At 33.2% G+C, this 14,212-nt stretch overlaps 1 protein-coding gene across 8 annotated transcripts in view; it reads right to left on the minus strand.

Annotated features, from left to right (window-relative positions):
• Nucleotides 1-14,212, minus strand: part of PPP1R12A (protein phosphatase 1 regulatory subunit 12A) — a 156,024-nt gene that overhangs the window by 14,627 nt on the left and 127,185 nt on the right. For 5 of the 8 annotated variants that reach the window (XM_065934138.1, XM_065934140.1, XM_065934137.1 and 2 more), the window contains 6 exons: nucleotides 13,265-13,459; nucleotides 12,858-13,026; nucleotides 10,838-10,959; nucleotides 8,247-8,312; nucleotides 2,792-2,808; nucleotides 1,425-1,560 (listed from right to left, as the gene is read on the minus strand). In XM_065934138.1, the coding sequence (XP_065790210.1) occupies nucleotides 1,425-1,560; nucleotides 2,792-2,808; nucleotides 8,247-8,312; nucleotides 10,838-10,959; nucleotides 12,858-13,026; nucleotides 13,265-13,459 (705 nt within the window). Of the gene's footprint in view, nucleotides 1-1,424; nucleotides 2,110-2,791; nucleotides 2,809-5,891; nucleotides 6,996-8,246; nucleotides 8,313-10,837; nucleotides 10,960-12,857; nucleotides 13,027-13,264; nucleotides 13,460-14,212 lie in introns of those variants that run through there. The other 3 variants (XM_065934142.1, XM_065934145.1, XM_065934143.1) reach the window with 3 other exon arrangements.

Consider the following 14,212-nt stretch of genomic DNA (forward strand, 5'->3'; position numbering starts at 1 on the left):
TTAAAAATTAATTTAAAAAAAAACCTGAAGGATAGTTTCTTTACAAAACTGTCTTAGTTTCTGCCAACATGAGTCAGCCACAGTTATAAATATGTCCCCTCCCTCTTGAGTCGCCCTCCCAGCTCCCTCCCATCCCACCCTCTAGGTGGTCACAGAGCCTGATTTGAGCTCCCCGAGTCACAGCAAAATCCCACTGGCTGTCTATTTTACACATGGTAGTGTACGCTTCCATGTTTCTCTCTATACACCCCACCCTGTCCTTCTCCTCCCCTACCCTGCTCTCCAAAACCCTAAGTCTGTTCTCTATATCTGTGTCTCCACTGCTGTCCTGCAAATAATTTCATCAGCACCGTCTTTCTAGACCCCACATATATAAATGCTTAATATGAATAATTGTTTTTCTCTTTCTGACTTACTTCACTCTGTATAATTAGCTCTAGGTTCATCCACCTCATTAAAACTCACATGCATCCCCTTTTTATGGCTGAGCAATATTCCACTATATGTATGTACCACAGGAAATCTACCCTCAGACCCTGTCACTTCCTTTTGCTATATACTTTTATAAAACTGTCTTTACTTCAGGATAATGGTTTCAAATTTAGAAATTATCCACTGATTTGTATGACTATATGATCAAGTCTGTCTGCCTACTCCATGGAAGATACTCATCAGAGCAGGGACAGTATCTCTATCTCCACTGGCCACAAGTAGAACTTCACTACTGAGTTCACTTCAGTGTTCAGTTCTTTACTGAATGAATGACTGAATCTTATTCCTAACGTAAATGACCCCTATCTTCCTTCTGTTGATTTTACTTTCTTAATGGGCAATTTAAGATAGCTGCCAAATATCTCTGACATGTACAATTACTACAAACCTTCCTTTTCCTTCCACCAACTTCATTAGATTTATTCAAAGTTTATAAATATGAAGAATCTTGATCTTCAGAATTCTAGATTGGTTTGTTTCCAGGACTTATTTCTTAATTAGTTTCATCCTTGATAGCACCTGAACTATCATTAAGTTTTCAGTTACCTAGGAAATATTATATTCTCTTGGGAAAAGCCATATTCTTTGTTTGGCTGCTTCCTGGTAACAAATAAAGAAAAGATGGCTCTCTGTCTCACACACACATGCACCCTACCCCCCCTGCTCCAAATCTACTCAATGTCCCTTTCAGCTCAACCACAGGACTGGCCTAAGAAATGTCAATGTGCAGGTGGTCCTGGTTACTTTCCCCTTTCCTTTAAAAAGGCAAGCAAATAGCTACTCATATTCTACTTACCATTAACTGCCAAAAACTAAAAAATTAAGTCATTTTAAGAAAGTGCTTTAATTATGAGTTTCCAGGAGTAATATCCAAACATAAAAATCTCAACAGAGATTATTTTTAATTAAATATAACTGAATAACCCAGGTACCTTTTTAAAGTCAGTTGAGTCATCCTTTTCTAGCCTGCTACTGTAAGGCTTTCTTTCTTCTGAGTAACTGTATGATCCGGAGCGACCCAGCAAGGAATCACACCGGTCACCAGCTGATGTGGAACCGACTTCATATCTTCAAAAGAGGAGTTTAAGTCAGAATCTTTATTACAGGCTTTCACAACTTACATCAACATGCATCCTAGTATATTTAACTAGATATTCCAAAATAGTAGATAATATTCTCCTTTATCAGTTATCTAATCAACTTTCATGATATGTAATAAATAAATGGGAAGTTATTTTTAATACTAACTTCCGTTGTTTGAGGAGGTGGTTCAAAATTCTCTATATCTGAAAGTCAAAACTGGTTTTACATCATGATAAATTATTTCAACAATTTTAAATCATATATTTTTTTCACATTTTAACACCTCTGAAATCAGAACATGGCTTACAACTGATGTGTATTACAGTTTAACTGGTAGCACTTTTCCTTTCAGTGGCATATGATTGTATTTTAAAATTAGTAACATTGTAGATGATGAATTAACTAGAGTCTATCCAGAGCAATAAACAGACAATACTATGCCATTTTATATAGGGGATTTGCACATCTGTGGATTTTGAAACCCACTGGGTTGGGTGGGTGGGATAAGTTCCTGGAACCAAATCCTTGGAGATACTGAGAGATAATAGAAATAGGTTTGTCCTAAAGAAGAAGAACGTATCTCATTTGAAGATGAGGATCTTCTTATTATCTGGTTCTGAATTTGGTTTTCTTCTGATAAATGCTAATGCCTCCACATTTCAATTCAAAAGAATCATCAGAATATAAAAATTTGTCCTTGGTTTTACAAGGCTTTGGTTAACAATTATTGGCAAGAGAAGAAGAATAGAAATTAGACTCAAGTATTAATATATTGGTGGAGGTTCTCTGAAAAACTGAACAATTTGAGCTAGATGACACTTTTTAAAAGTGTCTTCATTGGCTTTTTCTTTTTTAATCTGAAGCAGGGATAAGGGAGAAGAGTCTGAGTACCTGATGAAATAAATTTTTGGTGGATTTCATTGGCTTCTAATGTGAATGAGATAGTTAATGTAAGTAACTGAGGAAGCTTAAGAAAACTATCACTGTTGCAAAGATTTGAGGAAAAAACCTTTCTTAGCAACTTACTACAACAGTTGAACTAGAAGTAAAGTCTTTGATGAAGAAAGTTATTAACACGTATCAGATCATCTAAATATCTATAGATTTTTTTATTACTAAAATAATTCTATCAACTTAAACAATTTATCAATATCTAGCAACATATTTTTAGAAACGATAAAATGAGAAAAAGATCAATTAAAAAAGTAAAACGTACCTAGAAATGGAATCCGTCTAAAAAGACAAAAACATAAGGGTAGCTAAATTTTTATGCTTTAAGTAACTCACTGATTAATCAAGAAAATTTAACTTCAATACTATTTTCACATTAATAAACTAATACATATCTAATCTATGCACTTTAACATCAATGTGGTTGTTTTATAAAGAAATTCTAGAACAAAGTCACCGTATATTTCTACTCGTCCAGTACCATACAATTACATTTCTCAATTTAAATTCATATTTTGTGAATTTCTACAAATGACACTATAATTAGGAGGGGAAAAAAAGAAAGACTAAGACACACACCCATAACTTACAATTCACTTAGCAGGAGAAAGTTACATATTTACATTAAGAAATGCACGTTTATTATGTGACATCTCAAAGCAACTATCTTTCCCATTTTTCTGTTTTTGAGGTAATAACAGGAGAGACCAACAAATGAATACTAAAGTATTTAATGTACAACAGTATATACATATTTTGCTTACAATTTATTTTCTGGAAATCCAGCTATACATTCCTTCAAACTTTAGCAATGAGGACATATAATTTTCTCAAGCAAGTGGTATGCTATACTGAAGTTCCAAAACTCTTCTTAATGTAAATGGTGAAATGATTAATAGGATAAAATAGTCTCAATGGAGTTAAAGACTTTTTTGGGGATTAGCATCTTTAGCTCTTTCTATTGAAACATATAGTTTTCTATAAAGTATTCAGAAATGGCTCAATTTCTGAATTTTAGATATTTGAATTTTCCCATTATATTTACCTTTAAATGTCTTGTGAAATCACTGGGTTCCTTTGGAACTGTTTGAGTCTCATTCATATTAAAAATGTCTTACTAAAGTCTATTTAGGTTTCCTTTGCAAAACCAATTTTGTACTTGCTGCCCATTTTTTTTTAATGTAATGCTTTACCTTATTGATTTATTCTTTAGTTTTATAATAATCATCAAATTTGAAGTTAAATTTCAATATTCACAATATAATTCAAATCCATAAGCTGCTGAAAGAATAGATTTTGAAAGTTCCTATCACAAGAAAATAATTGTATCTACGTGTCTATGTGTGGTGATGGATGTTTACTGTACTAAACACTTCACAACACACAAATATTGAATAATAATGTGCAATATTTTATATATCAATTATATCTCAATTAAAGAAAGCAGAAGCAAACAAAAAGATGTTATTTATTCAAATTCTGGAAAATATCCACATGTGAAATAAAATGTATACATATCGAATGAAAACATCACTTCTTGCCTCAGTTTGAACTCTGGTTCACTGGTTTAACTTAATTTTAAGAATAAATAAAAACTTCTAGTAGTCACAGAAATTACTCAAATTCTATTTTTTTGTCTTTAAAAGTCATGGTGCTATTATTGATTATGTTACATATATATTTGTTTTTGGCCATGCTGTGTGGCATGCAGGATCTGAGTTCCCCAAGCAGGGATGGAACCCATGCCTCCTGCAGTGGTAGTTTGGAGTCTTAACCACTAGACTGCCAGGGAATTCCTGGTTATATTTTTTTAAAATTTTAGTAAAAAGCACATAAAACAAAAAATCATCCAAGACACTTTTAATTAAGAGTATAGTTCAGTAACGCTAACTATATTCACACTGCTGTGTAACAGCTCTCTACAACTTTTTTCATGTTACAAAACTAATTTTATACCCACTAGACAAATCTCCATACCCTCCTACTCCCAGCTCCGGGCAACCACAATTCTACTCTCTGTTACACACGAGTTTGAATACGTTGGTGAGAGCGCAAGCATGTCAGTTGTATTGGACTCTCTTTGACCCCATCAGCTACAGCCCACCAGACTCCTCTGTACGTGGAATTCTCCAGGCAAGAATGCTGGAGTGGGTTGCCATTCCCCTTTCCAGGGGATCTTCCCTACCCTGGGAGATCGAACCTGCGTCTCCAGCATTGCAGGCAGATTCTTTACTGTCCGAGCCAACAGGGAAGCCCGTGGAATCACACAGAAGGTGTTTTCTGGTGACCTGTTTTATTTCACTTAGCATAATGTCCTTGTGACTCCCTGTGTTTTTTTCCCCCTGTGTGTTTTAAAAATGTTTTTCTGAGGTAAAAATATCCTTTAAGTTCTTCTGACTACAATACATATATACAATACACACATATATACCATACTACAACAAAGTTCCTCTATAATTCCCCATCTCTCAAATGCCCTAGATAACTACTGTTAATCTTTTCTGTATACATATCTATGTGAACACATAAAGTATCTATCCATACAAATACATTTACTCTATTCCACACTAATAGACATTTTGAAAGTTTTTAGTATTTTGCTTCAAAAGCCATGCTGCTATTAACACTTTAGACTTATCTTTGCACACGTAAGTCATTTCACTGGAAATAAATTTCTTGAAGTGGAATTGAAAAGCAAAGAGGCATGAACTTTTTCTGAAGGCTTCACATTTGTGTTGCTCAACTGATCTCTCAAGAAAATAAATTTATTATAGCCCCAAACTGTTATATGAGAACGTCTATTTCAAAACTAATCATGCCAAACCTTTGTCGATTTCACTTTGGTATTATTATGTCTTTGGTTATTACAGAGAGTAAATGTATTTTAAGCTTATTGGCCATTTGTATTTCTTCTGTTATGTTTATAAATTTCATGGATTCTGCTTCCAATTTTTTTTTAACTGTGTCTTTTAAATAGTACAAATATTGATCTGTTAAATGCTATAAAAGAGGGCTACACTATTTACTTTTAAGTGAGCAAATGTGTCTCAATTTTAATAAAGATGTCTTTTTTGCAATTTTCTAGCTTTTCATGTTTAAATAATCAAATCTATTAATCCTTTCTTCATAGTTTCTTGCCATGCTTCCTTATTTAAATTTTTGATTTATTACTCATGTTCTTCACATGGTAGAAGTTTTACCATCCAAGAGTTTAATGAAAGCAAATCATAATAGCCTAAGCAACGTAAGCCCCATTTATGGAATAATGAACCACACTACGATAAAGTAATTCAAGTTTTCTGGATCAAATTTTATTTTAACTTTTAAAAAATTTATATCCTAACCAAAAAAAAAATTATATCCTGAAGGTAGTTTCAAAGGCAGTTCAAAAAATTTAACAACTTTCTGGCTAACTTAAAATTTACTTTTCCTTGAAGCAAAAAAGTATATGCCACAAAGTCATTTTTTCAATTTGGTGAACTTGGATTCTATAAACTGAGTAAAAGTTTTGTTATAAAACACACTTCTGAGGTAGTGATAACACTATTTCAAAAATGCACAGAATTGGGTTGATCATACTTTCTCACAGAAAAGCAAGGGCTGACACTACAAATTTTCATAAGAGAGCAACTCTCACTTGGTGGAAGCACTGTTCCAGTCTATTGAGAAAGACACTACATGTTCGTGTCTTAACCTCTACTCTCCCTTCTCTCAAGGTACAGCAGTCACTAAGTTTAGGTGAGGTGGCATGCAGCCCCTATTCACAGCAAAACAGCTGAATTATCTCAGTGGAGGGCCTCGTCTGGCCTAAACTAATTACCTAATTCCAGTCCTATGTTGTAAAGCAGCCTGAGGATGAAGCTGACACAGAGGGTTGTATAATATAATTGACATACAGTAAATTATCTTTGCTTAATCCAGTTCAAGCTGAGTGTTGTGTTGCTTGTAAATTAAAAAATGCTAGCACAAAGCAAGATCTAAATAATGCTCTATTTAAAATGAACAAAAACTACTTAAATTGTTTGGAACTAAGAAATTTTTTTTCATAAAAACAATATTCTACTCAATGTATATCATATATAATTTTAACAATAAAACTTAAATATAACATATATCAATATGCTTCAAAACCACAAGTTTGGAAGCCAGAAAATCTTTCCCCTCCTACCCCAGCCTGGTGGGACCAGGGATCTGTGTGACATGGCGTTGAGAAGTGTCAGCTGGAGATGGTTTACTAATTCCCTCACTCTTGTTTATCTGTCCACTGTTTCTCCTTGAGAGATGAGAATTCATAGGGTATCACTGGGCAAGGAAGATGATGGACAAGTTTACAGAAAATAATGAACAAGAGACATAGGTGAATGGGGAAGTGCTGACAAACTAACAGGCAAAGGGTTTTAACATTACAAAACTCGTCCTGCAAAAAATTCACCCTTGGAAGTAACTGATTCTTCAACTTGTCTGGCTACCTAAAGATAAAATAAAAAGTACCTTTTGGGTCAAAATACACAAACTTGGTCCTAAGAGTAGTGTCCACAGTCACCTAGTACAGGGAACCAACTTCTGGTCACTTCACATTATTGTCAATCCCAACAACTAAAAGTAATCTTAACAGCTTTACATAGGACTGTCAAACCAAAATGAAGAAAATATGACCAGAATGCCGTTTCAGGCTGGACACTGTTCAATTTAAAACATTAAGACTAACTCATATTGTACAGTCTACTCCCATGTAACAAAGTTCTTCCACGTATGTCAGCTTTGTGCAGAGCCAAACATTAGAGAACAGAAGGGGAAAAAATGACTGGGAAGAAACCTTGGTCATTTGATAGTTAGGCAAACTTGTCAATCAAACTTGCCTCAATTTCTTTAATCAGTACTGGGGTTGAAGGGTAGGGAAACTTTTCCTGAAGATTATTGGAAAGATCAGCAGTGATAAAGAATGTAAAAGTCATTTAGAGACACGAAATTTCTCAACAAATGTAAAGAAAGTTAAAATGACCTATTATCTTCTCCAGAATATAACTCCGCTGAAACTAAAATCTGGGTCTGGTAAGGTATGCACTACTTCTGGATAGCCTTTAGATACTTTTCTTTGGTCAAAGGTGTAACAGGTAGTCCTTGCTTAAAGGCAAAAAGTGAAAATAGCATTCAATGTGTTTTGCAGCAAGCCATTATAGGGGCAGAACACGTTAAGGAGTAACAGAGGCATCTCCAAGCTCCTTCCTGGGAGCTACACTCAGTTTAAGTTGCCATAGCTTTTGACTGTGTGCACTGCAATTTATCTCAATTTACCCAATGCAACCGTTAGCAAGATGTGTTATAAGGTAATTTGCTTTATGTGGCTTACAAAAGATTACTGAACAGTCTACTTTTGGAGAGCAGTGGAAACCTGTTTTCTCGTTTTTTCTTTTCAACTTTGAAGGCTAACATACATACAATAAACTAGATCCACTTAGAGTACACAGTTTGATGAGTTTTGACAGTTGTGTATACCCAAAAAAACCCTCTCAATCAGGATCTAGAGCATTCCCAATGTCTCTGAAATACGCTTTGTGACCCTTTCCAGTCCCTCCACACCTGATTCCAGAAAACCACTGATGGTCTATCCCCAGCATGCAGGTACAGTGTACAGTAACTGCCTTACATGAATAAATATAAACAAAAGTAAAAAGCAATCCTTAAAAATATTTCTAAATACAAAAAATAATGCTAATTACCTGAACTTCTTTCTTATTGGATCCCTCCTCTGTATCTGATTGTTGTTCTTGTTCATTTTCATCACTCTAAAATAGATTATCAATTTATTTTAGAAAAGTAAAGATAATTTTGAAACAGTTAATATTTAAATATATTAAGGCTTTTCTAATTTAAAATGACTTGGGAAAACATAACGGGAAAGGAAAACTGGTTTCTAAGTGGGAATTTTTCTACCCCGTTTACAGGAAGCCTGTTTTATCCGCACAGTACAATCTCATTAGGTTAGCATACCTAGTGAGGAAAGATCATTCACCTAACATTCTGATTTAAGAAACACATTCATACTGGGGATGAGGATGCTGGAGGTTTAATGTGAAAATATGATACTCAATTTTAAATTGTGATGTTATTGCATGTACTTTAATAGTCAAAACAGATACTATTTAGCTGCCCAAATATAACGAGGCAGCAAAAATAGGAAACATTACCTTATGTAAGAAAAGCTCTATTCTATAAGCTTGGTAAGATTTATATAGCAATCCTACTATGTTTAGGTAGTTTAGCTATCTAGCAATTTCTTGGGAGTTTATAGCACACCAAACAGAAAACACAGGCTAAAAGCAGCCAATGGGAATATTCTATCAGAAGGCTTAAAAACTCAATAAACCTTAAAGGAAATACACAATCAACGCATCTGGCTCAGGCTCAATATAAAAATACAACAGGCTTTAAGACTAAATCATCCTATTTCAGGCTGGCACAGCTATTTTCAGCTCTGTGAGTTAGGGTAAATTTAATAAAGAAAATTCTGAGTCATAGTTACCTCATCCATAAAGTGGGGATAAAAACATTACAGAAATGTCCTAAGGATTATAGAGGATCTTTATACCACCTATCACATGGTATCTAGCAAAAATGGTATTTAAAGTTACTAAGCAAACAGGAGAAATCAATGCTGCTACTACTAGCATTAATTATTAATATAAATGTATTAACTCCACAATATGAACTGGTTGTCTTTACGCATTACTATTTCACGGAAGAACACAGGAACTGAAAATTTAAACAATGGGGAGGCTCAGAGTTCTTGAAAAGTGGTAACTAAGAAAAAAAAAAAACGAAACCTAAATAATACCTTGCCTAACCATACACCACCCTTTCTTTGACAGAGCCCTTTTTGTAAACTGTTTGATACAGGTTCAATCACGTGGCTATGGAAAGGAAAGGATATTTGTGCTGATGGCTGATTAGAACACAATTCAATGCAAGGTCAAATTAAAAAGATGACTATTGCCTATACAGATCTCAGGAACAATCATTATAATGCTGGTTACATGTATGACTCTAGAAAGTAGAGTTTTGAAGGGAGAGCTGGTCCAAATAAAACTGGGGAAAAATAAATACTGTATAAAAAAGCTTTGCTTACTAAACACCTAATACATATAAGTTATTAAAAAGGTAAGAATTTTTAAGTAGTAAGAGTTACTAAGATGCTAAGACTGACAGGCTTTATTATTATTATTAAAATATTACTGGGAAATCAATTAAAATCAACCAGACATCACATACTTCCTGACAAAGGAAAAAAACACCCTGCCAAGAGAATACTGAACCAGAATCTGATCATTTCTACACCTCAAATTACCAATTTATAGGAAACACAAAAAACTACATGTATGTGTTAAACTATACTTCAGGAATATAACCCAGTTCATTAAAAAATAATTGTAAGAAAAAAAAGAGATGGAAGGAGTAACTGATTTTTTAAGAGACTTGAAAGAAAAAACTAATCATAATTTATGGTCCTTATTTGGATGCTAATCAAATCAGCAAAAAATAAAATTACAACAGACCATTTATGGCAATATGAGTCTGGAGGACATTAAAACTGTCTACTCAATATTAAGGATTTACTGTCAATTTATTTAAAATAAACATGATCATGGTATTATGATCACTCATTAAAAGAATATTTATGGCTACTTTTAAAAAATAAAATTTTAATATTTTAAAAAGGAGTCCTTATCTCTTGAAAATTCATACTGAAATTTTACATATATAGTATTACTAAAATTTTCTTCAAAATAATTGGGAGTTGGAAAAGTGGTAGAGATTTAACTTAATGAATATCTGGGGTGGGATGATATACTTCTTTATGTTTGAACGTTTCTGCATTTTTTTTTCTGGAAAAAAAGAAAAGGCTAAAAAAATAATCCCCCCAAACTAAATTAGTTTCGCCTTTCTGAGGTATATGTTGTATTGAAATAGGATAAATTTCACATTAACTGTGTTATTCCATAGTTCTTCTTTCTCCTGCAAATGGACAGTAATGTCAGGCAAATAGAGATGAAGAAGAAAAAATTAAAATTTATAAGATTGCAGCCATTATTTTTTTATTCCAATACTGGGACAATACTCTTGCTTGTAAGTAATGTCAGAAATCTGAGTAGTTGTTTATTCTTAAGAAAAACTCTTCTGATTTAAATAACCAGCTCAAACACATAGTGATGACCTAAAGAATACATAATCTGAGGCATATAAGAAATTATTAGTGTACACTCCTAGAAAGATTAAGAATATATCAAGTAGTTATATTTTAACAGACTCTTACATCTTGTGTCCAAAATGAAACTCCTGTAGATCTTCTTTTCTCTCTTGGTCGCCGTCGTTCTCTGATTGATTTAGGTTGTGATTTATCTTCCCCCTCTTTTTCTTCTTCTTTCTTTTCTCCCTCTGTTAAGGATGAAAATTAATCATATGGCAGCAATGCATCTTGAGAGTATTTGCAAAGTAAGTATGAAAACAATTCTGAGTCAACCGCTGTGAAAGTTTCTGAAGTTCTCTAATCAGAAATAATTTTTGCCCCCTCAGTGCTCCTATAACAGTTGGTTTAAACATGTCTGTATCTCCCATTTGATACACTCTTGAAAATCAAGAACTAATTTTAATTACTTCATTTTTCTAGTGCTTAAAACAAAAATTTTGCTTAAAAGACACATTTCATAATATTTACTGAAGAGAAAATAAATGAATCCTATCAAGATAATGGGGCCCTAGTTATTAATGTCTGACAGGAAAATAGTTATCATACCCAAACAGTTTGTAACAATGGAACAGCTAGTAGGCATACAAATTTATCAGTTTCTACTCTACCATTCCCAGTCCTCACTGGACAGTAGAATAAATATACTATTCACTGAATTTTCTTTTAGTATCTCAGAGCAAACCTTTTTATCCCCCCTGGGAAAAAATTATCTTTTATTAAAAACAAATCAATGTAAAGTCTTCAAATTTGTTCCCTTCCTGGGATAGTTAAAATATCCTCAGACTTACATACTAGAAGACTATTAGAACCTCTGGATATGCTTTAAAAAGGAGACATATGGAGCAAAGTAATGCTAGAAATGATTGTCAAAAGGCTCCTGTGTCATCAGCAGGCTCCTTGTCTCCTGTGAAGAAAAAGCAGCAAAAGAAACTCCAAAATTCTAGTATTAAGAGGGGTTTAATGTTTTTAGAATTAGTTTAGTGCAAAGGCCTCAAATTCCAAAACCAACAGTGGTCATCCAGGTTATATAAATGGGTAAAACCAATGGGTCGAACCAGGAGGGCACAACTCCAAAGGGCCTGCTATTTCTCAGCTCTAATCAATTGTTGATGTGAGAATTCGGATCCAGTGTTGCCATATCTTCCAATTTTTTAATAGAAGACAAAAATTTGAACTTTTATGCAAATATCCATAATTTAAATGTTGGCTCGAAATTTTTATAATTATTATACAGGCCTCATACTCAGAGGTTTAAAGAACTGAAATATTTCAATGACCAACAAAAGAAGAGTCAGCTTGCAATTGAAAAAATTTTAATTTTCTGAAGCTTACTCCTATAGGATTACTGATATTAGCATGACTAATACTATCTGATTTTGCTTTTATTTTTTATTTTATTTTATTTTTTTCAGATCACGTTTTAGCTTCATAAGGTCTACTTTATGACTCACTGCATCTTCCAAACGGCTGCTTACAATTGATTTTGCTTTTAAAATATAAAATACCTATAAGTGGAATACTTTTATTTAGCACCCATATCTTAAAGTAGGAGTTAATTAGTGTTTATATAGAAGTTTATATGCAATAATCGGAAATGTTAATAGTTAGCATCAACATGCCAATATACAGCTGAAAAAGAAACCTATTTTCAAGAAATAAACATAGAAATAATTTTGGCAAGGAATTTATATATATATATGTTAAATGATTTTTAAAACAATTTCACAATAAACAGTTAAAAGATATGATCTACATAATATGTAAGAAATGACTTGAAACATCACTAAACTGTTGTTAGAAATAATCACCCCACCAGTTTTTCTATAGCAACTTTTCTATGTTGATCTACATAAAAATTTTTGAGGTCTTAGGCAATAAAGATACATGTATCAGTGCCAGATGATACAATTTACTGTTTTTATTGTCTACTTTTCTCATTCTCAACTATCATATTCTCTCTGGTTAGGTAGAACTGAGTCCTACTTTAGGATGCTGGCTCTTTTCTGTTAAACTATATTAATTAGGAAAAACCAACTCAAAAGAATTATCTGAAGGAAACAAAGCACTTTCAAATTTTCGTTCTTACCTCTTTCATTTTCCTTTGTTAATCCTCTGGAGTAGGCAGAAGTTATACCTACAAGACTATTTGGCCTGTTTAACTGACTTGAAGCATAAAGTGAACTGCTCATTGTAGAAAGTAAAGAGGAGGGAGTGGCTGAACTTGAAGTTGATACTGGTCTGTAGCGTTGATAAGTCTGTGAAACGTGAAAATTAACACCCATTCGGAATATTAAACACAGATAAAATATAAAATATTTAAGTTCATTTTAAAGAAAAAGTAATGTTCTACTCATGTCAAAATAATTAAGACTTCCAGTTAAAATCCTATGAGTAATTTGTATGTGGTTTGTTAGTAAATAAATCTCTTGCATTCTGAGAATCACAAGAACCACCCATGCCATGTGACCTGCTGTGCTGCTGGTATATTATTACCTCATCATATGTTCTGGAGTACTTTTGTTTGTACTCATCTTCTCTAGATGTTTCTGACTCCTTCTTTTCTTCCTGCTTCTCTTTATCCTGTTTCTCTTTTTCCTCTTTGTCTTCATTTTCTTGTTCTCTGGTTCGGGTGGAACGACTCCTCCCTATTGTTTTTTCAGCTTCCTGAAGATCAGTCAATGTTACCCCCTGCACACAAAAAAAGGTGTATTAAATTAAGTATGAATGTAATAGAAGTCAAATATGCATGTTTAGAACTGGTCTGCAAATGTAAACAGAATTTCTACTTAGCAAGTCATATTCATTCTATGAAGAATCATCATAAGCAAGCACAGTAATATGTACTGGGAAAGAAAATATATGCAAGAAATTGTCTCTATATTAAAGAAATTAACAAAATAGCACAGGAACTGATTGTATGAATATAAATATTCGTAAGAAGTTCAAAGAAAGAAGGAAAAGCCAATACATACACTATTTATATATTAAAGTTACATGTATTTATGAGTTTTTATATACGCAGATGCACAAAGAGAAGATTTCAGTGAAGCGGTAATTATTGAAGGTTAAGTCCCCAAAAGGATAGATTGAATTTCAAGATGTAAAGGTACAAGACAGAAAAAACATGTTAAAAAAAAGAAAAAAAGTTAAGATTCTACCAAATACACAGTGTAACTTGAAATGTAAGTAATGGTAAGGATCTAATAGTTTATCTGGACTCTGGAGCCCCTGAACTGCGGGAAAGGGAAGACAGAAAGAGATATAAGAGACAGAATCAGAACAGCAAGGAGGTAAGAAGATAATTACCTGGAGTTGACATTTTGCTCATACTTGCACATTAGCTTTGTGAAACAACTAACATAAAATGCTTATTTCCCACCCCTTCCAAATCCTCAGAATTATTTAATAACTATGAGACATCACATATGATTCATTTTTAAC

The sequence above is a fragment of the Muntiacus reevesi genome, chromosome 4 (genome assembly GCF_963930625.1).
Source record: "Muntiacus reevesi chromosome 4, mMunRee1.1, whole genome shotgun sequence".
Taxonomy (NCBI): domain Eukaryota; kingdom Metazoa; phylum Chordata; class Mammalia; order Artiodactyla; family Cervidae; genus Muntiacus; species Muntiacus reevesi.